The sequence below is a fragment of the Eleutherodactylus coqui genome, chromosome 9 (assembly GCF_035609145.1).
Source record: "Eleutherodactylus coqui strain aEleCoq1 chromosome 9, aEleCoq1.hap1, whole genome shotgun sequence".
Classification (NCBI taxonomy): Eukaryota; Metazoa; Chordata; class Amphibia; order Anura; family Eleutherodactylidae; genus Eleutherodactylus; species Eleutherodactylus coqui.
The window spans coordinates 122,348,083-122,374,872 of record NC_089845.1 but is presented as its reverse complement, the minus strand read 5'-3'; the positions used below and the strand labels follow the sequence as shown (position 1 = coordinate 122,374,872).

Sequence of the window (26,790 nt, the reverse complement as noted above, 5' to 3'; positions counted from 1 at the left end):
GAGCTCAACAGTAAGATACAGTGCTATTAAACTGAAGATACTCTGACTTCAACACTCTCTTACTTCCTTTCCTGAAGATTGATTAATTAGATAATTTCCCCACTGGTAGATTGGAATGAAGAATTGATTGGGATTTTAGTGAAGGATTTATGAAGCAGAGGGACAAGTGGCTGTAATGCTAATCCTGGCTTTCACTTCACCGGTTAAGCTATGACTCACTGTTTGTAGAAGATGGACCTCAGAAAGGCTCTCCTTTTCCTCCACTGTGTGATGTCAAGGGAGCGGGTTTTCACCTCACTCCACCTTGGGTGACAAACGTGCTGTAACTGACTCCTCCTCTCCGACAACTGAACTGCAACCTCTCCTCTCTCACACCTGGCTGAGTCTGTCCAACTGCTCACAGTCACTCCCTTTTATCACCTCTCTTTCCTACCCGCACTTACTGGACTCCTCCCGCTCTTGCATAGAGACTTGTATGTTTGCTTCCCACCCTTGGGGGCTCTGCACCAGTGAATTTAAACTTGACTACCTGCCAATGGAAAACCAGCTGACATCAGTGTTAAGCTCTAGGCTCAAGGAAGAAGGGGGGACACAGGGTTTCTCCCGCAGACGTCACCTTCTGCATTCATGGGCATTACGCAGACAGGTGTGACAGGACAAGTGTGCTGTGAGTGTTCTGTAGGACCCGCTGGGCCACTACATATATACAGTATGCAAGATGTGGGGAAACGGAGAGTATGAGACTGACACCCTTGGGCTTAGTGCCACCTGTCTTATGAGCCTGTAACTTTAGTTTATAAGCCACATAGCAGATGCTTAAGGATCTTAAAAATAGTGAATGATTGTAGTTTAGTGTTGGCTCATTGTACTTCACATTCTACATCTTGCAACACTTTAATTCCAACTTTTATATGACATGCTGTTTTTTGATCTATTGCAGATTTTATCTTCAAGGAAGTTGCAGCTTTTTTTCTGATACACAACTCCATATGTCTTGTATTGGCATAAGAACACAACATTCTGGCAACCTGTAGCCACCACTTCAGGGGGCTCTGAGGCTTACTGCATGCTTAATGGTCAATTTGTAAACTATTGATGGCTCATCCTCAGGGTATGTCTCCAATACTTAATTGATGGTGGTCTGTTGTCTGGGACCCCCTGCTGATCTGCTATTTGCCAGGCCAGTCCGCTCATGCACTAAGCTGATTTCTGCAGGAAGTAGACAGTTCCATTCTTAATGTATTGGTTAGGTTTGGTATTGCAGGCAAAGTTCCCATTCATTTCAATGGGAACTTGGTCTGCAATACCAATTCTGGCCACTCAAGTAAGAACGGATCTGTCTACTTCCTGCAGAATTCAGTTTAATACACGAATGAACTGGCCAAATGAACAACTAATCAGCAGGGGGCTCAGACAACAGACCCCTGTCAATCTAGTATTGAAGACATATCATGAGGCCATGAATAGTTTACAACTGGACAACCTCTTAAAGGGGTTTTCTGGAACTAAAGTATTAATGACCTATCCTCAGGATGGGTAGGAATATCTGATTGATGGGGGTCTGCCACTTGTGACCCTCACTGATCAAATGTTTGAAGGGGACTGAGCTGCTTTAGCAGGCACAGCCACTATACCATGTACGACACTATGCCTAGTATGCAGTGAGGCCGCGGCACTCACTTGAGATATATCGCAGATATACAGTAATGCTGCACGATACTCTACTGTTGCTGTCAAAAATACCAGACTGCCTGTCCAAAGTCCAGGCGCTGGCGCTAGGCGATGATGTGGATCCTGCCATACTTCCGCAGTGCTAACTGTGGAAGTGCTGCGGGACGGATGGCTTCCATTGACTTCCATTGACTTTAATGAAAGCCGTCTGTGTGTAGCCTGCACAGAATTGCAGCATTCTGTGATTTCTTCTCCGTTCGCGGGGGGTAATCGCAGCATGTTCTATTCTGTGCGGAAAAATCGCACGGACACCTTCCATTGCACGGACAGCATTCTGAGGTGTAAAAACTCGTGAACAGGCGCCGATTTAACGTTTGTATATCCATTCAGATGGCATGGGCCCCAACACATACACATCGAGGCCGCCATGCCATTGTCCCTTCCCCTCGCCGACTCACCTCTGCTCTCCTCCCCTCCGGATGCTTGCAATGGGAGAGGGTGGGGCGGATGCAGAGTTAAACTCACGCCACCTTCCCACCCCTTGTCTACAGCCAGCAATGGGAGGAGCTGGGGCGGGCGGTGCTTAGCTCCGCCCCCTCCCATTGCAATCAGCCAGAGGGGAGGAGAGAAGAGGGAGGGAGTTCAGCAGTCACACTGCTAAACTCCCTCCCACTTCCCTTCTACAGCCGCTGTCATTGGCTCCCATAGGAGCCCATGCAGCGGCTGACGTACTCCGGCCCAAAAGATAGTTCCAGGACAATATTTTTGGCCCAACGTAAAAGCGCCCCGCGCTATATTGGCCGGCCGGGTGCTTTTACGTCGCGGGAATACGGCCATGCGATCTGATGCATTGAAATCCAAAGCATTAGATCGTAGCATATATCGTCCGACCATGAAAACGGCGGGCCAATATACGCTCGTGTTAAGGAGCACTTCGTTTAGTGCTTTGCAGTCATATGTTCTATCTTTGTTAAGTGTGAGGATTTAGCGCATCTAAAATTCATTCATCTGAAAGGTTCTATAGGAAACCATTGGTTCTATTTAGACGCAATCTTTTCATGCGCCTATAATGCACAAAAACAGCGCTCGTGTGAACGCGGCCTCAGTTGAAATATCTGACACAATCCTGAGAAGCAGCCATGTTTTTGTAATCTTGGACAGCCATAATAACATATTAGGGCTCCTACCACTTGCGCTTTTTTAATGTGATTGTCAATGGGACTTTCTAATGTTAAAAAGGCATCACAGGTTTGTGCTTTGTGATTTTTGTGCGATGCGTTTTTAACATTAGAAAGTCCCATTTACATTCACGTTAAAAAAGCGCAAGTGGGTGTGAGCCCTAATATAAACAGAGAAGAGTAGACGTATGGATGTGAATAAATGAGCTGCTACATAGTAACATAATATGTAAGGCTGAAAAATACACACGTCCAACTAGTTCAGCCTATTACCCTCCAACGTTGATCCAGAAGAAGGAAAAAAAAAACCTAATGAGGTAGAAGCCAATTTTGCCAATTAGGGGAAAAAATTCCTTCCTGACTCTAATCTGGCACTCGGATTTATTCCTGGATCTCCGACTCTTCTGAGGTAATCAGTGACTATAACATGTAATATTGTATCGCTCAAGAATGGCGTCTAAGCCCTCTTGTACTCTTTTATTGAGTTCACCATCACCATGTGTTCTTTTCCCCGCAGTTTTGCGCAGGGTTTCACGCCTCCCCTTGCATATTTGCGCACCTCCCATAGACTTCTATGAGGGTTTATGGTGCACATGAGAAGGGCATGCTGCATTATTTTCCGAATATGTGAAATGTTCTCATCAGAACGACCTCATTGAATGTAACGGGTTCTATTCTCTGTGTTTTGTGTGTGTAATACAGGATAATAAGCTCTATAACAGTGCGTCTCATACACAATGCATGCAATGCGCCTGCAGAAGAGAACACAACATGCTCTATCTCAGCACGTATTACGCCCGCATACACAGCAAGATGGTGTACGGGGAATTTGGGAAGCAGCAGTGCGCAAGGCACTGCATAGTGTTGTGTGCTCCTTGCGTGGGAAATACGCCTACGACACGCAGGAGAAAACGCTTGTATAAGAGAGCCCTTAGGTAATCTCACATGAGTGAGTGCAATATTGGACCGTGAAACTCGTCCCGAAATTCTGCTTGGGAACGTGTGATTGTATCAAAAATGCCTCACATCAGTCCAGGGAAGTAGCGATCCTCCGGCGTGGCTTTCAGCGGCATTGCATCGCACTCGCATGCACCTCGCACGCTGTGTGTTGTTTTTGTCGGCCCCATTAAAAACAATGGGCGAGGTGTTCCAAGGGAATACCCAAATACAGGAGATGCCCCAATTTTTTCCCAAACGCCATCACTCATGTATATAACCCCATTCCAAAGAATGGGGTTTATATTTGTGCGTATTGTAACGCACAAATCTCCTGTGATTTTCTTGGCCGTGTGAAAGTGGCCTCAGGCCGGTCCCTAGGGTTGTCACCCAGCCAATAAATTATATTCCAAGGCTGGTAGATGGGTGGAAAAAAACATTGCTCCCTGTGAGTCGGCCGGATAGCCACCAAGGCCTCAAGTAGTTTTACTCCCTGAAGCGCCTACAGAAGCTGCAGTGGCCGGGGGAGAGTTGCTTCCCTGAGTAAAACTACTTTTAGCTATGATTGATACTCAAGGGCACTAAGGGGGCATACTATTAACACTGGGGGCACTATTACTGTTGAGGCATTAAGGGGGCACACCATTACTATTGGGGCCACTATTAGGGATGCACGATCACTCTATTATTATTTGGGACACTATCAGGAGCACTATTGCTATTGGGACCATTTACGAGGTACAGTATTGCTATTGACGTCACTAAAGGGGTGCACTATTGCTATTGGAGCCACTAAAGGGACACACTATGACTACTATGGCCACTCACAGGGGCACTATTACTACTAGGGCTACTGAGAGGGGATGCTACTACTGAGAGGTAAACTGTTATGTCGTGATAAGCCACATCCCAGGCCACGCTACTTGACCACACTCCCTATTACCGGGCGCACACTTAACATGTATGCGAGTGGCGCCTGAGAGGTTCTGTCTGTGTGCTGTTCAATACACAGACTGGCCGCACATTTACATGTATTTGTATGTACTAATTCTCGTTCGTGATACGGACAACAATAGGACATGCAATGAGTTTTTTTCACAGGGACCAAAAGATGGCAGTGTGCATCGCCCCGTAGGCTGTAATAGGTCTGTGTGCCGTCTGTGAATTACCACGAATAGTGCACAGACCCAAACACACCCCTGTCCCTGTAGCCTTAGGCCTCTTTCGCACAAGTGCCATTTCTCGGCAAAGTTAGCCACGCAAAAAAATTGCGACTATTAGAACCAATGGTTTCATAAGGATTCATTCAGACAAATGATTTTCTTTTGCCGCGCAAAAAAAAAAAAAATCGAACAAGAAAATATAGCACAAAAGCGCGATTTCAGCGACTGAAATTCAACGCTGCCGAAAAAAATAGGTCTTGCCCTATCTTTGTACGGAACAACAGGGAGGGGGAATTTTAAATATTGGGGACTAATTAGGCTGCTCAACCTTTTAAATCCCGATGTGAACGGTCCCCGGCAGCACAGAAAGTACAGTAAAATGCACAGATACGCATGCAATAGCGCAACATTCACTGCGCAAAAATCACACTATCACATGGGTTTTTTGGACTTACTCTCATCTGAAGCCACCCTTAGGACGGCTTCAGACGAGTGTATGCGCAAAAACGCATGCCTCAGCACAACATATTTGCACGTATATCGGCGTATAGTACTGTATTTTTTGCGCACACAGGGCTGGTTCACATGCGCAAGTAACACCCTCCTCTCGCCCCCACCACGCACGGATTTAAAATGCTATTTAACCCAATGAGGTCCAGATGTGTTCTCCATTTCGCAGAATTTCGCAGCATATTACGCACGTTCTTATGTCTTGTGTGCATATTTGTGCACCTCCCATAAACTTTTATAGGGTCTTCGGGGTGCAAATACGCAAAAAATAGAGCAGGTCCTATTATCTTGTGCGCGCAGAAAAAGTAAATAACAACTAAGCCATTAACCCCTTAACTCTGCAGGGCGTACATTTATGTCCTGCGTTGAGGTATGTATGTAGGGAGATCACTGGATGACCTCTCTTCATACAGCGCGGGCGCTGGCTGCTTATTACAGCCGACACCAGGCGGCAACAGCTCCGATCAGCCGAGCGGCTGATCGGAGCCATTGACCCTTTAAATACTGCTGTCCATTCTGACAGCGGCATTTAAATACTCCGAATGATGTTCGAAGGTCCTATATGGCCCCCCCCCCCCCCGCAATGAGATCGCAGGGACCATGTGGGTGTTATCAAGCCACCCCCATGGCATTATGTAGTGGCCCAGTATAACGTGGCACCCGGATAACTGTATACATGCGATTGTCTATGTATTGTTAGTGTCTTCTGTGTTCCAAGAATGATGTGTATTGTATAGCTGCAGCATTGAAAGGGTTAAGTGTCTGGTATGCGAGTTGACTGTCTGGATTATGTATCCTTTTGTCGATCACGTGACTGTACTTTATATATATGTGTATGCAAGGTGTGCCCAGAGAGTTCAGAGAGCGTTCTGTACTGGTCCTGTGAGAGAGAAGAGCGTTGGGAGTTCTGCAGGAAGCCCACATAGATACCTTCAACTTGTGTGGTACAGAATAGAGGAAGCTAAGAGAATGTTTCTACTCGTGAGTGTGTACTGGTAGAGATTGACAGAGGAAAGCAAGCGTGGTGTCGGGCCAGGACCTACAGATGACGTTGACTGTTGTTTCTCCTGTGATCCTGTGAGGTCTCCCTGTCGCACCATTTATCAAGACACTGCCGAACTGTTTGGCTATGGAAAATGGAAGTAAAATGACCAATCGCCCGTCCGTTTCCGGAGGCTGTGTCTTAAAAAGTATGCGCATGTGTGTGAATATACTCCGCCAACTTGGAATTCACCCCTGGAAGCTGCGCGAGGGAGGATTTACTACAACAACTAGGAATTCCCCGCTGTAGAAGAAACGGCGACGTCACCCGTGACCAAAGAAACTAAGGTAATCCAATATTGGGTTTCCCTTTTATTAACCTGCCCTCGGCCCTTGGATGTGTCATCGGTTGCCCTCCAGATGGGAGATGGTAGAGCCCTGTGACAAGGCCCAAACTCTACCACGCTGTCTCCTAGACCGTGGAACGGTTCTCAGATGCTGCAATGACATCATACGGCAGGAGCGATCAAGGCATCGCAAGTTGTAGTCTCCTAGGTGGACTAAGAAAAAAAAGTAAAAACCAGAACAATAAAGTTTTACAAATTAAAAAAAAGGAATAAAATTTTTTTTTAAATGCAATTTTTACAATAAAAGAATCTAAATAATAAAACAAAAAGACATATTTTGTATCACTGCATCTGTAAAAATCTGATCTATCAAAGTAACGTATTATTTACCCCATATGGTGAATGTCATCCGAAAAAAAAAAAGAACGCCAGAAATGTGCTTTTTTGGTCACCCTGTCTCACAGAAAAAAAATGCAATAAAAAGTGACCAAAATGTCGTATGTACTCCAAAATGGTACCAACTCAAACAACAGGATATGGTGCAAAAAAATAAGCCCTCACAGAACTATGTTGATGAAAAAATAACAAAGTTATTGTGCGCAGAAGATGGCGGCAGAAAATAATTTGAAAACATTAAATGAAAAAAATACTTTGAAAAAAAAATAGAAGTAGTACACCAAAAAAAAAGCCATATAAGTTTGGTATCGTAGTAGTTGTACCAACCCAGAAAGTTATTGTCATTTGTGTTGCAATTTGTGCGCAGTAGAATCAAGACGCACCAAAAGATGGCGGAATGTCAGTTTTTTTTTCATTTTTACTCCAGTTTTTCAGTACATTATATGGTACATTAAATGGCACCATTGAAAAATACAACTCGTCCTGCAAAAAACAAGCCCTCATACAGCGACGTCAATGGATAAATAAAGGAGCTACGATTTTTTAAAAGGGGAGAGGAAAAAACTAAATTGTGGGAAAAAAAAGGGCCGCGTCATTAAGGGGTTAAAATCAATGGGTTCTATTCTCTGCGTATTGCCCCTGTATATTCTGCGTGTGCAGAAACGCGTGCATACAAGTCCCTCTAATGCCCCCCTTAATCATTATTATACACTTCACCTGTCAGTGGTTGTAATGTTCTGGCTGTAGACAGATATAACTTCTCGGAGTCATTTATAACGCACACTCTAATATAGCGCAGGGGGATACAATGACTTTATGCCGTCATCTTGCGCAATCTAGGAATTTCTCGTAGATTTCGGTTGATAACCCCGAGCGTGTGTTTATGAGTACAGCAAATAATGAGAGGGGATTACCTGACGTTCCCTTCGGCTGTGACTTGGGGTGGGAACAATAACCCTCTGTATACACAGACTGGCTCTCATATCTGTAGGCACTATAAGCTTAACCCCTTGTCTTCCAGCAGCTGGCCGGATAGAGACGTCATCCGGAGCCCTGGAATAATAGATAAGTGGAATGATCTCAGACCAGTAGTTTCTCAGAAAGTGTCCAGAACAGAACAGGAACTGCTGCTTTATTTTCACTTTCGCCTGTAGAGGGAGGAACTTACGTGCCTTAATAACTCTTCCAGGAAGAAGAGCTGACTTACAGAAATCCCACAGACCCTCGCCACATCGGATCCTGTTGATTTCGAGGACGATGAGTACCGGCAGCAGCAGTACCGGCAGCAGTCAGGAGCTCGGTCCGGTACTTTGCTCCGGTGGGAACGCATACGTGAGGACTGATAGTATCAGCAGCAACTTACAAGTCATCCCATATCACAAACTTGTCGACCTCAGGTTCATCAACAAGGGAGCCTATGGGACCGTACACAGCGCCTTACATTCTGATTGGAGGACACGGGTTGCTGTCAAGTTTTTCCCAACAGAGCGCCAACTAGTGGACAGGTGAGTGTGTATACAAGGCTACATTTTTTTACTGTAAAAAACCTCTAAAGCAGGGGTTCACAAACTTTCCTCAGCTTGTTGAACTCATCAACTGTAAATGGCAAACGCTAACAATTCATGTTTGCGCTAGTTTGTCCTCTGTTCAGGATCCTCAACTCTTGGTCAGACTGGAAAGTCTTTAGTAAGGGCTCATGCCCGCGGGTGTATGAGTGTTACATATACACAGCCCATATGCTCTGCTGCGGTTTATTTCTCTTGCGTATGGATACGCAGTGTCCACACGCTGGTGTGCATGCAAGAATGAAAGTCCACGCATAATACGCAATGAAAAAACGTCCGTGGGCATTAACCCTTAGAGCGTTTCTAGCTCTGGAAGACCTGTTCTGCCCTGCATTACACAAGCAGCCATTCGTGTAAATGGGTAGGTACTGTGTAGTACTTAATTCCTCCTGTGGAGGTGCTGCTGGAAAACGAAGCCCTTAGGGCTTAAACACATGAACTTGTTTTTCTCGCTTCATGCTGCCGTGATAATCACGGCCACATAATGTGACAAAACAAAACCACTGATGTCATTGGTTTCCTTTGCATTAGCACTGAGTAGACTGAGTACACTGAGTTGGCCGAGTACAGATAGGACCTACCTTATGTTTCCTACACACAGTGAATACTACGTACGAGAAAGATCCGGCAGCCTCTATCTTCCCGCAATTTTTTTTCCAACTCTTGCACAATGGCGCAGAGTTTGAATGGCCGGCGAATGGGAATCATACTGGCAAGCGTAGTTGCGCATAAGCCCATATGTTTTTGCCCTTAGGGCCAGTTTTTCCCATGAAGTACCAATGATCACTGGGGATTCCTTCAAGGGGGCAATTTGTGATCAATTTAGGCTACTTTCACACGACCAAGAAAATCTTGCACGAATATGAACCTCATGTCCTATCTCGTCAATTGTTTTCAATGGGGCCGGCATGAACATCACATGGCGTGTGAGATGCATGCGAGTGTGATGCGAGGTTTCCCATTGAAAACAATGGGAGACACTTGCTGATCCTCTGACTCAGCTGAAGGCCACGCCGGAGGATCACTACTGTAGTGATGGGAGGCGTTTTTGACACCCGGAGAAAATTTGAGTTTAACATCTGATATTGCGTTTGTCTGTGTGAAATTAATTAGCCTTAGGCCTTAGTCAGACGGGCGATTTTTCGCGCGATTTGCGCATGCGCATGCGTCCGGCGATTTTATAAAACCATTGCTTTGCAATGGTATCGGACACATGAGCGCTTTTTATGCGCTCGTCCGATAAATTATAGAACAAAAAAAAAATCGCAGATCGCACCTATCTGCGATCTGCGATTCCTGTTCTCTTCTCTATATGCGCTCAATGGGGACGGCGGCAGCAGCGCCGACCCCATTGAGAACATATAGAAGACAAATCATTCTTCTCTGCCACAGCTGTAACAGCTGTGACAGAGAAGAACGATGTTTGCCCATTGAATTCAATGGAGCGGCAATACAGCCGCTCCATTGAAAGCAATGGGCTGTCGGCGTGCGCGGGGTGAATTGTCGGGAAGGGGTTAAATATATAAACCCTTCCCTGCAATTCATTCTAAAATGTGTTAAAATAAAAAAAATGGTATACTCACCTTTCCGCTGCAGCCGGAGTCCAGCCGCGGCCGCTGTCAGTTCTCCTGAACTGCTTCTTGGCACTATCCGTCATGCGATCCGCAAATCGCGCGAAAAATCGCCCGTCTGACTAAGGCCTTATAGTCAAAGGACCGTAGGGATTGTCCAATCTGGAGACCCCATTTAATCCAAACCAAATACATTTTAACAAACACAGACCCGCTAATGTCCCTAAGGAACAATGACTTTCAGTTCAAACTAATTATAAGTATGCCTTACACACACCTTGGAAAGGGATTTCCATCTTAGGGCAAAAACACATGGGCGCCACTACAGAGCATATTAGGGCATGAACTGTTTTGCTTTGTTTTACAAATCAAACTCCTCGCTAGTGTGTCTTGCCCTCGCACAACTTTCTCAGCCATGTGAAAATGGCCTTAGCCCTAATAAAGTAGTGACAAATAAGTAAGATATGCCATCGCTTTATGATTGGACCTCCAGTGAGCTGGACAATAAAGCGGCTGGCACGGCCCCCGGAATGAGGTTTACCTTGCACAGTGGCGCTCCCGGCCCCCTAGCTGTACAAGATACTTGGGCCGTACCCGGATTGAAAGTTATGGCGTACCCGCAGTGTGAGTGAAAGTAGTTTGCATTTTGAGGAAGCGAACATTTCAGTCATTCTGCAGCAATAACTTGAACTTTCCCTCCGACATCATGACAGTATACACTTGGAGGTTGCTGACCTGCTAACCTGAAGGGACAGGAAGAGGCAGAGCATAAAAGGAACCTCCCCTCCCCCAAACACTAGTGTTTTTCCTGTTCCTCCAGGACAGCAGCGGCAGAGCTCCAGCGATGCTGTCCCATGCCGCAGGTTCCAGGACTTACCGGTGGCGGCATCTCTTCTGGCAGCCCCAGTTACCCCAGTGGGAAGGACCTCATCTGGGTGCTAACCGGGGACTGCGTGGGCCTAGGTCCAAGTACGGGCTTTTCTGTTCCAACGTGGCCGTCATCCAGGCGGCAGCCACTACCTCTGGGTCTCCCGGCTTAGCAGTGACGTCAGACGCTCCGCAAGAGGGCGTGGAGTCGGATGGAGGGGGCGTGGCTTGGCACCAGATTCAAAAGTTAAAAGCCCCCTGCACCAAGAGAAGACAGCTGGTGCCTACCACATGCTGGGAAACGATCCTAAGGACAGGAATTGCGCAGGATGTCGGCCAGGGAGGACCCAGAGAATCTCCAAACTGTAAGGCCTCCTTCCCACGAGCGTGACGGGCTCCGCAGCGTAATATTCCGCTGTGAAGCCCGTCACGGCGCCCCCCAGAGCCCCTATACTTACCTGCGGGAGATAGCGTGAAATCGCTTCCCCGCCCACCACCGCCGCGTCACCGCTCGTCACCGCTCGTCACCGCTCATCACCGCCCACCGCTCCCGCGTCACCAGCCGTGTCACGTGACGCGGCCGGACCGCGTCATTTGGCGTCATATGACGCTCGGCGGTGGGCGGGAAAGCGTTTTTTCACGCTATCTCCCGCTGGTTACAGCGGGAGATAGCGTGAATGGACGGCTTCCATTGACTGCAATGGAAGCCGTCAGTGCGTACAGCCCGTCCTCACCCGCAGAAAATAGAGCATGCTGCGGGTGAGGACGGGAGAAATCGCGGTGCGTAATTCCGCGGTGGAATTACGCATCGTGAGCATGGAGCTATTAGGTTCAATAGAACCTAATAGCTGCGTGCAACGCAGCGGATTTTCGCCGCGAATTACGCGGCGGAAATCCGTTCGTGGGAAGGAGGCCTAAGTGATCCTGTGGGCCAACCTACAGACACCTGCACTACACTTCCCTTACTAACAGAGCTCTCCCTTGTCATTTTAGGATAGGGATACTCAAAAACTTAGCGAGGCTAGGAGGAGAAGTAAAGTGTTCAGTATGCTTAGCAAAACTTGACAACTCCTATACTAAAACATTATGCGCTTCCTGTTCAGCGAAAATTCTGCAGGAAGAAAAATCTTCCCTCATGTCCGAAATCCGGTCGGTTGTCCGGGAAGAAGTACAGTCCTCCCTCTCAGAGTTCCAATTAGGGCCCTCAGGGGCTACAAGAATGTCTGCTCCGGCAGTGTTAGAGTCCGACTCTGACATGGCGGAAGAATTTGATCTTGAAGATCTTGGGGAAGTATTGCAGGGGGAGAAGAAATATCTTTTTTTCACACTAACAGTGAAACCTTGCACTGCGCAGGACGACATGTTTGTGGGTCTGCTTCCACAGCGTAAATCTACATTCCCTGTAAACGCCACACTTAAACAATTGATCCTTAATGAGTGGAATTGTGTGGATCAAGCTCCGTTAATTTCTAAAAGAATTTAAGGAGCATCTTTTATTTTCGGACGATGAAGGGCTATCCTTGAGGAGATACCAAAGGTTGACACAGCTATCTCTATGGTGTTTAAAAGAACTGGGCTACCATCTGAGGATACGTCCCACTTAAAGGACTCTATGGACAAAAAGTAGACATGACCATGCGTAAGGCTCAGTCCACGTCCAGTCTCATTATAAAGTCTAATATTGCGGCCACTTCGATGGCCCACTCTATGACGGTTTGGCTTGATCAGCTTGCGTCTTCGATTTACCAGAAAGCCTCCAGAGAAGAGATTGCGGGCGGCATCCCTCTGCTTCAGATGGCAACTGGATTTCTGGTGGATGCTTCTACGGAGACGGTTAGCTTCAGAGCCCGCATGGCAGCCCTATCTTACACGGCCAGGAGGGCAGCTTGGATAAAGTAGTGGTCAGGGGACATAACCTCCAAAAATAGGTTGTGTACCCTACCCCTTCAGGGCTCCCAAAAGCCCCTTCACTCCACGTCCCCCATCTACAACGTACATGGGGAAAGGAAAGACCGGAAGGTGGTCTTATCTGAAAGGAGGAAGAGGTAAGACTCTTACTGTTGTCCCTCAGCCTGTATCTTCGTGCCCGGTGGCCGGGCAGAAGATGAGTTCATTTCTGCACTAGTTGGAGACCCATAACTACTAACAAATGGGTTTTACACCTGCTGGCGGAGGGGTACAAGATTGAGCTAGAATCTAGCCCTTCAAATAGATTAATTTTAACCTCGGGAGACTGCGTGGGCCTGGGTCCAAGTACGGGCTTCCGGTTCCACTGCGGCCGTCATCCAGGCACCAACCCTAGAGCAAGCTTTACTTAAGGGTGTACAGATCCTGCTGGATCTCGGTGCAGCTATCCCCATCCCTAAAAGCGAATGGAGGAAAGGGTTTTACTCCCATCTCTTTCTGGTTCCCAAACCAGATGGCTCACACCACACCATAATTAATCTCAAGGAATTAAACAAATTTATCAAGCATAGAAAATTTTAAATGGAGACTATCAGAACTGCAACCCCCCTGATTGGTAGGGATAACGTTATGGCTACGATTGACTTAAAGGATGAATATTATCACATCCCCAATTATGTCAGCTCACAAAAGGTTCCTAAGATTTGCGCTGTGAGTAGAATGGGAAATCCGTCACTTCAAATTTATCCGCCTTCCCTTTGGAATTTCCTCTGCTCCACAGATCTTTTCCAAAGGGGTGATTGAAATGGTAGCTTGTTTGCGCAATCGCAGGATTATCATAGTCCCCTATCTGGATGGTTTCCTGCTGGTGGTGGATTCCCCAACTATTCTGAGATCACACTTGGGGTCCACTCTTCAGCTATTTAAGAATCGGAGCTGGATCATTAATGATCTGAAATCCAACATTGAAAGTCAGAAAAAAGGTAGAGAGCGCCACAGGCAAATCCAATCCGCCCCTGCTGGAATGCGCGGGCGCGGCCACAACGCGACTCCACTTCAGCACTCCAATCCTCTGACCCAAAGGAGAGCCGCAGACACAAACTGGGGGCTCCGAGGCCAGAACGCCCCCAGATACAACAGAAAATGCAAAGTCAGAAAAGGATCCGTGCTCAAAAAATGGAGCAAACTGAGGACAGGTTCACATGCACGCAATAGAGAGGTCCAACACTTACTTGAAAGGAGGGGGGTATGATGAACAGATGCCCCCTCCTCAGAGTGTCCTCCACAAAGTGTAAGATTATGCTCCAGGGTGCATAGTGATAATCCAGAAGTTGAAATTCAACAAAACATTTAATGAGGCAACGCGTTTCGGTGCAAAACAGGGCACCTTTCTCAAGCCATACCTTTCTCCACTTTGTGGAGGACACTCTGAGGAGGGGGCATCTGTTCATCATACCCCCCTCCTTTCAAGTAAGTGTTGGACCTCTCTATTGCATGCATGTGAACCTGTCCTCAGTTTGCTCCATTTTTTGAGCGCGGATCCTTTTCTGACTTTGCATTTTCTGAAATCCAACATGAAACCGGAAACCGGGAAAAAAATTCCTAGAAGTTATTTTGGATGCTCGTTTCCAATGTTCGTCCCTTCCTCCTCTAAGGAAACAGTTCATTCTAGAGGAATGTTCTGCTCTATATAAAAAATCTACAGTATCAATAAGAGAGGCAATGCGGATTCCTGGGGCTAATGACTTCATGCATTGGTGTGGTTCCCTGGGCCCAGTTCCACAGCTATGATCTCCAGACACTTATCCTCCAGAAGTGGGACAAGTCACAGTCCTCACTTGACAGGACAATCCCTATTTCCACTAGGGCTAGATCCTCACTCTGCTGGTGATTGTTGTCAAACAACCTTTCAAGGGTATCCAAATGGAATTTGGACCCCGCGATAATAACGGTTGCCAGCGCCAAAGGGTGAGGGGTCCACTTTGAAGGTCGCCATATACAGGGTACATGGGACCCTCATGAGAGATCCAGTTCATCTAATTTCAGAGAACTTAATGAGGTTTGAAAATCCCTATGTAGCCTGCAAACCGTTTTAGGCATGAAGCATGTGAGGATCTTTTCCAATAACATGACAGCAGTGTAACTCATTCGCCATCAGGGTACCACCAGGAATCCTCTACTTCAGCATCTGGCGGGAAGGTTCCTTCAGTGGGCGGAACTCACAACCAGCTCACTGTCAGCCTTCCACATAAAAGTAACGGACTTTCTAAGCAGGAAAAAAGTGGACCCAGGAGAGTGGGAACTCTATCCTCAGGTGTTTAGCCTACTCGTGACAAAATGGGGGGTACCCGAAATAGATCTGTTTGCGTCAAGCACAAATACCAAGTGCCATCTTTTCTTTTCCTGAGGCTCGGAGAAACAAGCTTTAGGCACGGACGCCCTCTCTCACCCCTGGGTTTGGGGCTTAGCTTACGCTTTTCCCCCTTTACCTTTGACTCCGCTTCTCCTAAGGAAATTACTGCGGTCAAGCCTGTCAGTAATTTTAGTGGCGCCTTATTGGCTCGAAAGACCTTGGTTTTATCTCCTGAGATCTGTCAGTGGGAGAGCCTCTCCATCTTCCGCCAAGACTGGTCCTATTGTTGCAGGGTCCTCTCCTTTACCCGGCGGTTCACAAGTTCAGGCTTACGGCCTGGATCTTGAACGGGTAAAATTCTTAGAAAAGGATCTATCGTCTAATGTAATTTCCACTATTAGTGAGAGCCTTAAGCCCTCGACCGAAAAGATTTATTCCAAAGTCGGGAAAAAATTCTCAGAATGGATAGCTCAGGACATCCAGCAGTTACACCAGCTAGACATTCGTTAAATTTTAGATTTCCTCCAGGCAGGCCTGGATAAAGGCTTGAGTCCAAGCACCCTCAAAGTCCAAGTGGCGGCTTTGGGGGCATTCTTTGATCTCACGCTTGCTGAGCACAAGTGGATTAGGAAATTTCTTAGAGGGGCGAGTAGACTGCATCCATTTATAAGGTTTACGGCGCCCCTGTGGGATCTGACTATAGTCCTTCAGGCCTTCTGCGATTCCCCGTTTGAACCTATTAGAGACCTATCCATCGCCTTGCTGACGTACAAGGTAGCCCTCCTTGTGACAGTCACGTCAACTAGGCGTTTGGGTGAAATCCAGGCCCTTTCACAAAGGGCCCCATATATGACTGACTATTCACCCCGACAAGATTGTATTCTCCTTAGACCCTTCCTTCCAACCCAAAGTCTTGTCAGACTTTCACAGAGGCCAGCCAATAGTCATTCCAGCCTTTTATCTAAATTTTAAAAGCGAAAAGGAGCAGAGGCTCCATAATCTAGACATTAAAAGAGCTGTACTAGCGTACCTTGAGGCAACGGAAAGTTTCAGAAAGACTGACAAACTTTTCGTTCAATTTCAGGGGCAGGCCAAAGGAAGGGGCGTTTCTAGTGTTTCGATAGCCAGGTGGCTCAGGCGAGCCATCCAGGAGGCTTACAAGGCCAAGGGCATCCCTCCCCCAGAAGGTTTGAAAGCCCACCCTACTCGGGCGGTGGCATCTTCCTGGGCAGAAAGAGCGCACGCCTCAATTGAACGGATTTGTAATACGGCCACGTGGACTTCTAGTCATACCTTTATTAAACATTACAGGCTGGACCTTAAATCTAGTCAGGATGCAACCTTCGGGAGGAAGGTGCTACAAGTAGTAATCCCTTCCTAAAAAGCCTATGCCAGTTATTTGGTATTCCTCCAGATGTATGCTGTCATGATGTCGGAGGGAAAACTAGAATTTTTCTTACCGATAATTCCCTTTCTTGAAGACATCATGACAGCATACAGGCTCCCCCCCCCCCTCCCCTACCAACATGATTATCCTTGTTTTGTCTAACACATGAGGTAATGTGTATGCTTATGTTTCTTTGTCTGAGGTGTGTGATGTCAATAAAAACACACCTTCTGGTTAAGTATTCTGTCACTGTGGTTATTTGGAACACACTAGTGTTTGGTGGAGGGGAGGTTCCTGTTATGCTCTGCCTCTTCCTGTCCCTTCAGGTCAGCAACCTCCAAGTGTATGCTGTCATGATGCCTTCAAGAAAGGGAATTATCGGTAAGAAAATTTCCCGTTTTTTAATTGAAATCTCCCTGGTGAACAGTCCGTCTAGAGCCATGAGATGTGCGACATGTGAATGTTTGTTTTTGCAGCGTCCAAGGAGCGGGCCCCAGCCTAGGAGACAGCAGGGGTAGAGTAGTTCACTTGTCACGGTGGCTGCACCATCTCCCACCTGGAGAGTAACCAGGTACATGCCCAAGGGGCACAGGCAATCGATATAAAATAGGGAAACCAACAAGTGGTTTAGCTCAGTGCTTTTTTTCACGGGTAACGCCACCGTTCCTTCCCCTGCGATGATCTCTTCGGGAAACAAATAAGAGTATGCACACACAGGGTAGAATTTAAAGGTCAAACCGGGAACGGTCGGAGAAGTCGTTTACTGTAAATCAATTTGCAAAGTTCCAACAATTACAGTCCACTTTACATCCACCGGCAGTGCAGTAGTGCAGATGCTACCTACAGAACATCATCTGGCCTGGCAGACCTAAGGTAGGGGGGTGCGGCCATTGTCCCAGTGCAACGACCGAGACGCAAGGCACACCACTGAGGGGATGGCGGGGGTAGTTGTTAGGGATGTCACGGTGGCACTACCATCTCCTCCTCGGAGGGACACGTGTGACACTCGGCCAAGAGTTTTGATGTGGGAAGGAGGGTTAGGGGTAGGCTTACATTATTAGGTGTGAATGGTTCATGTAAATGCCAGCCGGAACTCACATGGAACCATTAACAGCTGATAATTTAAGCCTAACACAGAATATACCCTTAAACCTAACCCTCCATTCACTGCAAAACTCCTTGCATGCTGCACTCGCCTCTCTGAGCTCTGCTGGGCCACTAGTCAATCGGAAGCTAGGGGTGTGACAGGGGCGTTCCTCCATCGAAGCCATGTCAAACCCCTTGTTTCCAGTGGCGTCACTGTACAACAGTACCGAACACAGGATGACACCGGGTCTACAGTTGAGTTGTCTGTAAGACTCTGCTCCTGGAAACACACACTCCAGAGGACACGAACACTTCATTGACACTCACTTGCTCTCTCTCATAAGATAGGATTTCTGAAATCTTTTGAGACGAGCAAGCAGGTACTCACAAAAGGCAATACTCGCTCGAGTATTTGCCCTTAGCGAGTACGATCGCTCATCTCTAATCATCAGGGAAACCTCTCTTCTTCTTCCATTCTTCACCACATGAGGGTTGAAGGTACCCCCATGTGGCTGGCACTCACTCTCCGTCTGACTAGAATGGAAATCTCTTTACTTGCACCTTGCACTCACGTATATAACTTGCATACTCACGTGACAACACAAATTGTTACATTTTCCAGACGTATTTAACCTCTTACATGCTGCAGCTGTGTAATACACATAACTAAAGACAAGACAATTTGCACAGTGCATACACACTGAAGACATGACATGTGAGACAAATACAAGACAGTAATAGAGGGGCCAGATATATGTTTCGGGCCACTACACCAGCCTACATCCACCTAGTAGTCCCCTACAAGCTGATGGCTGGCATCCTGTGCGCCCTCATGGGTTACAAGTAGTTACAGGAGTTTTCCAGGGAGAATACCATTGATGACCTATGATCAGGAAAGGTCATCAATATTTGATCGGCCAGGGTCCGTTGCTCGGGACCCAGACTGATCAGCTGATCGGGAGCATGTTGTCAGCACCGCAAATACATAGAGGTCAGAGTAGAAGTAGCAAAAGTCTCCGTGCTGACCTCCGTGTAGTGGCCGGCGCTTGTAACTGCAGGCACGGCTCTCATTGATTTCAATGAGAGCTGTTCCTGCAGTTACAAGCTAAGCGGATGCATGCTGTGAACGCCGCAAATACACATAGGTCGGAGCAGGAGCCTCTGCGTCTATCTTTGTCTAGTGGCCGGCGCGGAGGCTTCTGCTCCAACCTCTGTGTATTTGTGGCGCTGATAGCTTGCACCCGCTCCTGAGTGATGGACCTCAGCAGATCAACTATTGATAACCTATCCTGATGATAGGTCATCAATAGTATTTCCCTGGAAAAACCCTTTACAGCTCGCCATGATTTTTCTTATCTGCAAATTCTGCGGCAGATCTGTGAGTGATTCACAGCAAAAAACACAACACTTACGATTTGATGCAAATTTTGCAACTAATCCACAGAGCAAATTAATATACTGGAGATATAAAATCCTCACTGTAGGCCAGTTTTTGCTGCAGTTTTTCTCTGCAGCTTGTAAAATGAGATTTCTTGAAATCTCGTCCACTTGGCTTGTACTGCTGTACGCGATGGATTTTCCACATGCAAATTTAAAATTCTGCAGCATATCCAGACATGGGACGCCATCTTGGGACTTTGCCCAAGTCAGCCTGTTTTACAGGTTCCCCCTGTTTCCATATAATACTACTGTTGTAATAATGAATTCTTGGGCTGCAGTGTAATGTTTGATTAGGACTTATCACTAAGTCAGACTTACTGCTGCTGACTCCATAGCAGAGGTGAAGAGGCATAGCGCCAGGTTTTCCTGCACCCTGAGCAAAAACTCAGATTGCCCCCCAAAGCTGATAAGACCACGGGGCCCAGCTGATACATGGTATACTCAACTAGTTACCAGCAAAATTGTGTGACCATTGGCCGCTGCGTGTGACTGGATAGATCATGTGGCCTTAGCCCAAGGGCTCCTGCAGACGAGCATAGGCGTCAAGGGAGTGCAATCTGCAGATATCGTGCCTATATTGGCACATTTTACTGTACTTTTTTGCACTGCCGGGACCATTCACATGAGCACAGGACAGCCTAATTACCAATGTTATCGATTTCCCCACAAAATCATGCAGTTTTGTGCGGATCGAGATAACATTTGGGCACCCTCATAGCCTCCTATTGGTCCTTGGGAAAATAGAGCATGTTGTGTATATTTTCGTTTGCACAAAACTTGTACGCAAATACGCAGAATGTTACGGAAACCGCTCTATAACGCACGCAAAATCGCCCGTGTGCAGAAGCCTTAAGGACGAACTCACACGGCGTGCTTGCGCACACAAATTCTGCGCATGCAATATGTGGAGAATAGAATCCATTGTTTTTTTATTTTTCCTTTTTGCGTGCCCATTTTGCGCACATGAAAAAAAAATGCAGCATGCTCTATTTTACTGCGATCCGTGTAATTGCGCAATACGCCACACAAAAAGTACAGTAAAAGCTGCAGATGCACATGCGATAGCACAATGTTCACGGCAACAAAAATGTTTTGGCGCTTACGCTCATGTTGAGGCCTCCCTAAGAGTGCATTCACACAAGCAGGTTTTGTAATGCAGTAAAAAAGCAGGTGAGAATTAGGCAGCGGGACGGCTTCGGCTCGTGGGCCTTGTGTTTGACAAGTGTGGCGTAATTCATACTATGCTATACTAATACTGAACTTTCATCTCCAATAAACATATTTTTGCCTGATGCCATCACATAACAGAGTTGCTGCCTGAAGTTTTTTCCAGGAAGTGTGAGTAAATGTGGTTAAACAGCAGGGAGGAACAAGAGACATGTGACACAATCGGCACGCTGGGTTCAGCATAGTGCGTAGTGTGCACCGGGCTGTTGTGGTCAACACAAGGGTGATGAATAGTCCTTAGTGTGCTTGCTGGTCTTCACGATATACAGCCTGTGCAGTGTTATAAGGGGTGCATCAGTTTGCCCTCTTGAAGGGGGCATCTCCGATGGCCTGGTACTCAACCATAATATTATTTGTAAAGTAGTGTCATTACTATACAACATTTTAAAGGGGTTTTCTGGGACTTTTCAAAAAGTTGTTAAAGGCAGGGAACAAACTAAAATTTAAAAAACTAAGCACCACTCACACATTAAATGTCCTGTCGGTCCAGTGCAGCAGCGCTAGTCCCTGTCACTTCAGTCCTGGAAGCTCCTGCGGGGATCATGTGCCATTGATGTTCACATGACCGTTGAAGCCAGGGATTGGCTGCAGTGGTCACGTGAATAATGAGCAGCACATGACCGCTGTAGGCGTTTCTGGAACTGGAGTTGCAGGAACTGTCTGGAACAGTTTTTTAGTCGCTGTAACTTAGTATTATTTGAGCAGTTACATTTTGTAGTCGCTGTTATTTTTGGTGATAGATTTTACTTCTGTTACATTATGGATACTAATGCAGACAGAAGTGGAACAGGCGGGGATCCGGGCTGCCAACCTAATTGCTATATTGAAAAAAAATGAGGAAATGATCCCATAATGAAATACACTTTATATTCCACTTCTATAAATAATTGAGAGCTTTGGATGCGGGCGCTTCATGCCATGTGTGCTTATAGGTTTTTCTCTGTTTGTCTCCTGCAGCGAAAGAAATAAAATCTTAAAAGAAGCAGACATTTTGCACAAAGCCAGATTCAGCTTTATACTTCCAATTCTGGGAATTTGTTATGAGGAAGATAACATTGGAATTGTGACAGAGTACATGCCGAATGGGTCATTAAACCAGCTGTTACATGAGGTGGGTGTATAGAGGACATGGCCCTCCCCCTAACTCGGACTTATTACCCATGAAATAACAATTCTAGAGCACTCTCTCCCTCTCCTCTCTCGACCTTTCTCCTCTCTCTTCCTCTTTCTCTTTTTTGTCTATCTTCTCTCTCTCTTCTTTCTCTCTCTTTCATCCTTCTCTCTTTCTTCTCTTTATCTTCTTTCTTTCAATTTATCTTCTCTTCTTCTTTCTCTTCTCTTACTCTCTTTTCTCTCAAGTGACATCTGAGTGTTACCAATTCCCAGTTACATATATACATATATATATATATATATATATATATATATATATATATATATTGTGTGTAAGCCCTCACTGACTGGCTCGCCACTAGTTCTCTAACTTTCCAATGTCGTACAAACATGAAATTTGGCAGGATCATTCTTTAGGTCCTAAATGGGAAAAAATAAAGGGTTCACAAAATGATTATTCAATGCTAAATGCAAAGGTATTGCCACCCCTATGTAATGAGAACACAAAAAAAGGGATCCACACATAGAGCTTAAAATAATTAAACTTTACTACAAAACAGAATAATAGTTAAAAACATATAGTAAGAGAAAAAGCATATCTGGATATACAGAAACAGGACTTGAACAATGGAATGAAAATTCATCCATGATATAAATAGGATAACAATATATACAACTGTAGATCTACTAAGTCATATATAATACAAGCCAGACAAAGCAAGGCAATAAATTAAGACTGTCGGATCATTACCCCTAAGTAATGTATCTAATCTAATTCTCTAACTTCCCAGTGTCGTACAAACATGAAATTTGGCATGACCATTCTTTAGGTCCCAAATAGGAAAAGTAGCAAGGTCACAACTCTATTATTCAATGTTAAGTACAAAAGTAAGAGCACCCTTATGTAATGTAATTTCCCAGTGTCAGATGAGCGTGAATTTTGGAACAAGCATTCTTTAGGTCCTAAGTGAGGAGAGTGGGAGGGGTGGCACATTCTGCAGAAGGACATCGGTACATGCAGCCTAAGGGGAATCTAATGCTCCTCTATATGTATACATATTTTTTTCCTCGGTTCCTCTAAAGTAACTATGACTTTATAGACTTTTCCATGCAAACAACACATAAGCACCTGTATCAAATTAACTCAGGCGAAGCCGGGTATATCAGCTAGTTTATTCATAGATTTCTGTGAAGAATAACCAAGGAACAGAACACGGTAGAGAAAAAAGTTGTGCCAGAATTGTTATCAGTGCCGGACCTAGGTTAGATGACACCTTGTGCAGAATTTTTTTTGGAACCCCCTTCAAACTCTATCATAAGAAAAAAAAATACTGTTATATATTGCACTAATAAGCAGTCTACCTGTATTCCGCTTGTGCAGAAAGCCATAAGATAGCAGCCTACCCACACCAGAACAGCTCAAAGAAAAAATACAGCACTAGAACCAAGCTCATATTATAAATACATCACCAGAGCCAAGCTCATAATATAAATACAGCATCAGAACCAAGCTCCTAATATAAACAAGGTCTAACTGCAGATTTTAATGCAGAATTCCAGGCAGGTTTTAAGTCCTTTTCAATTTTGCATCAAAATCGGTAGGTAGCCTGCGGCTTGCATTGAGTCGTGTAAGCTATTCTGTCTCATGTGAAATGTCCTTTCATATACAATGCAGAAGAGTAATTCCACCAATTTGGGACCAATGAAGCAAGTCTCAATGTTCACATATGTTCTCGTAAGCGATTGTAGAAAATTTTAGAGGAGCGAAAACTTTTCCAATTATGTTGTTATTACTATTTTAGGACAACCCCTCTCCAGAAATCGTGTGGCCCTTAAGATTGCGCATCCTGTATGAGATTGCATTAGGAGTTAATTTTCTGCACAATATGACCCCACCGCTGCTGCACCATGATCTAAAGACACCAAATATTTTGCTGGATAGTGAATTTCATGTAAAGGTAAGCTCAATTGCTTTTTTCGAAACCTTCCTAATGATGTCACAAAATACCAGCAAAAGTCATTCCATTTGCACATGAACTCAAATTCTATTCACTAAAACATGTACAGTCATAGCAAAAGAAGAGAGGTTTCCTAATTCTCTCACTGTCCGCCGGCAAAGCCACCACTTGGTGCATTGGGTGGACTTCTGTTCATTCCGTGGGGACTGTGCTTAGGACCCCTGCCGATCAGCTGATGTAAAGAGCTTGCAGCTGGTCAAAAGTCTCAAAAAGTCATCCATTCTGCAGTGGCCTAGTATGGTAGTTCAACTTTCTTCTATTGAAATGAATTGGAGAACACTGCGGACCACTGCTCTAAGGACATCATTTTTAGACATGCGGATGGCTGCAATGCTCCTTCACATCATATGATTCTGCACACCCTCCATCAATCTGCTATTGATGACCTAATCCAAGGAGAGTTCATCCATAGGTTTGGATCGGAAAATCCCTTTAAGTCTATATAGGAGAGATAGCCGCAAAACCATAAAAAAGTTCATTCAAGACTTTTTGTCATTTCAAAAACATTGGAACAGTAAAATGGTTGTGGAGGTGGACAGAGGCTCTGGGGGAAAACAATACATTGGCCGGTTGTGTTTACTGGTCAGTCATCTTATAGACTGTTGTATGTAACCAGATAAGGACTAAACAGACTAAGCACTGTAAATCTACTGTGCTTCATTCCGGGCTTTAAAATCACACCATTGTAAATGTATGGCGTGGGTTTAAAGCTCCTACTCTAACAATCTAGTAGGTGACGGTTGGGTGCTTGATTGTCAGAGACAGCCAAGGACCCCAAGGAGAAGGTAGAAGTTGTTTATAACACTCAATGCTGTACCCTTTATTGGACCAAGCGATCACGTGATCGTCAGTGACCCTTGGCATGGCAGAACTGCTGGGTCTTAGCAGATTCCAGCCCAGCTGTTCCAGTAACTGCTGTCACTATTCGGGATGTTTTCACCAGTTTCTAGGGCTCCTATGCATGACGCAGTTATATTGGAAAATTGTGAAATAAGAAATAAAACAACATTGGGAATGTCCCCCTGAAATCTTATATTATGTTATGGGGGACAAAATAACTAAAAAAAAAAAAGGACAAAAATAAGTAAAACAAAGTATGGAATAAAATATAAGACTATTTAAGAATTAAACAAAACTGCCCACGCCAACAGACACTGTCGCCGTAACTGCCCTGTAATCACGCTATATATATAAACATCACAAATAAAATTCCTATAAGCCATTCCTGTACTTTATTAGAACATTAATGTACGCATTATAAAAATATAGAACTATACATTTAATTTTTTTACTTTTTGTACTCATTACATATAATAAAAAAGTGGAAAAAGGAAAACTGAAAAAGGGTATTAAAAAAACCACCCCGATATGAAAAAACTGCAAAAATAACTTTGGTAGGGAAAAAAATTAGGGCCTGAAAACCACCATATGCATAAAATCGCTAGAGAGTGTCTGGTCCTTTGGACCAAAACACTCTGGTCATTAGGGGGTTAAAGTACAACTGTCTTAAGACTTATTCGGATAATATAAACCGCCGCGCCAATGATTAGATCCTATATTACTAGCTAACTCTTTTTTTTTTTTTTTTTTTTAGATTGCCGACTTTGGGCTTTCAAAATGGCGCATGTTATCGCAGTCATTCAGTGACCAAAATCCAGCAGGAGGAACAATTATTTATATGCCCCCGGAGATGTATGAGCCTAGCATCAAAAACAGCAGAGGAAGTGTAAAACATGATATGTACAGGTATGACTAGAATGAAAGAGGACGACGGCTGAACTCACAGTAGATACTTCTTTGTTTTTCATGCATTTTAATGCTAAAAATAAGGGGCGGATCAGAGAAAAGCCGAAAAAGCAGGTGATATCTGAGAGCATACAGAAAAAATATTACTGTGTGAACAACAACCATGTTTAAACTTCAAGAATGCAGGGACTAATCCAACCCAAACCAGTCACTAGTCCTTAGAAATGCTGTACCATAAGGAACCCATTGACTGCAGTGGACTCATTCTCCATTTTTTATTTTTTTTGCGCCTGTTCTTTTCATGTACGCAAAAAAATGGAACCTACTCTTACTTGTGTGTGTATGCGCACCTAACAGCCCTAAAAAGGTCTATGGGAGGTGCGCAAACACTCACATCTGCACACGCGGGTATGCGCTAAACCAACCGCATACCCACGATCACCGGCACCGCGTTAGGCTAATAAGCCCTTTAAATGAGGGCAGGGTGAATCCACCTCTGTATTCGCACAGGTACACACTAAATATACTCGTTCGCTATGCAAAAAGATTGCGCAGGAGTGAGCGTATTGCTTATTACTCTCATCTGTTTAAGTGTTTTTCACGCATATTTTGCGCAGATTGCACATCCTCATTGACTTCTATGGGGACTTTTGGAAAATAGAGCATACTGTGGTTTTCTTTCTGTGGCTGAAATGCCCAGGAAAAATACGCACATGTGAACGGATCTATTAAAATCAATGGGTTCTATTTACTGTGTATTGCACATGCTAATACGCCTGTGTGAATCTGGCCTAAATGTCTCATTGGTGAATGTCCAACCGCCGGTGCACTCATGATCCCTATGATGAAGGTGCAGCAGTACAGCCCCAGTCATTTAAACAGTAGATCCTGTATGTCTTATAACAGTGAGGGTTCAATTATAGTCTCTAAAACCTAACGTACGAAGGTTTCAAAAGGTTGCTCCTAATACTCATACACACCTATGGTTGTTGACGAAACAGGCAGCGACAGTCATTAGTGGGAACGGTGCACCTGCTCCAACGCAGGAGCATTTTTTTCTCGTCTCCTACTTATTGAATAGCTGTATAAATTAGTTGGGCTGGGAACATCATTCCTAGAGAGCTGACCTTCGTCCTGCCCCCAGCCTTTTGACATACGGTTGGGTGCTGGGAAAGAGAATTAGGATTTTCCCAAATCCAATACTGTTGGTTTATATACCTTCTCCCAAGGCAGCTCATAAACTACTTTCCCCGCTTTATGATTGGGGTTATGTTTTATTTTATGTTCGTGTGTCTTTGACTTGGGATTTTGAGACACAAAATCCTTTTTA

At 45.2% G+C, this 26,790-nt stretch overlaps 1 protein-coding gene and 1 long non-coding RNA gene across 4 annotated transcripts in view; one reads left to right on the top strand and one right to left on the bottom strand.

Annotated features, from left to right (window-relative positions):
• Positions 1–6,798: 6,798 nt before the first annotated feature.
• On the bottom strand, positions 6,799–8,597 carry LOC136578399 (uncharacterized). 3 transcript variants are annotated; one of them, XR_010786629.1, is made up of 3 exons: positions 8,351–8,597; positions 8,097–8,235; positions 6,799–6,999 (listed from the first exon to the last, which is right to left on the bottom strand). It is a non-coding gene; the product is annotated as an uncharacterized lncRNA (long non-coding RNA). The 3 variants fall into 3 exon arrangements; XR_010786628.1 differs by having other exon boundaries at positions 8,355–8,597; XR_010786627.1 differs by lacking the exon at positions 8,351–8,597 and having other exon boundaries at positions 8,097–8,301.
• Positions 8,302–26,790, top strand: part of RIPK2 (receptor interacting serine/threonine kinase 2) — a 33,849-nt gene continuing 15,360 nt past the window's right edge. The window contains exons 1-4 of the mRNA XM_066578442.1: positions 8,302–8,687; positions 21,541–21,694; positions 23,499–23,654; positions 25,309–25,460. Of these exons, the coding sequence (XP_066434539.1) occupies positions 8,440–8,687; positions 21,541–21,694; positions 23,499–23,654; positions 25,309–25,460 (710 nt within the window). The 5' untranslated portion in view covers positions 8,302–8,439. The remainder of the gene's footprint in view (positions 8,688–21,540; positions 21,695–23,498; positions 23,655–25,308; positions 25,461–26,790) is intronic.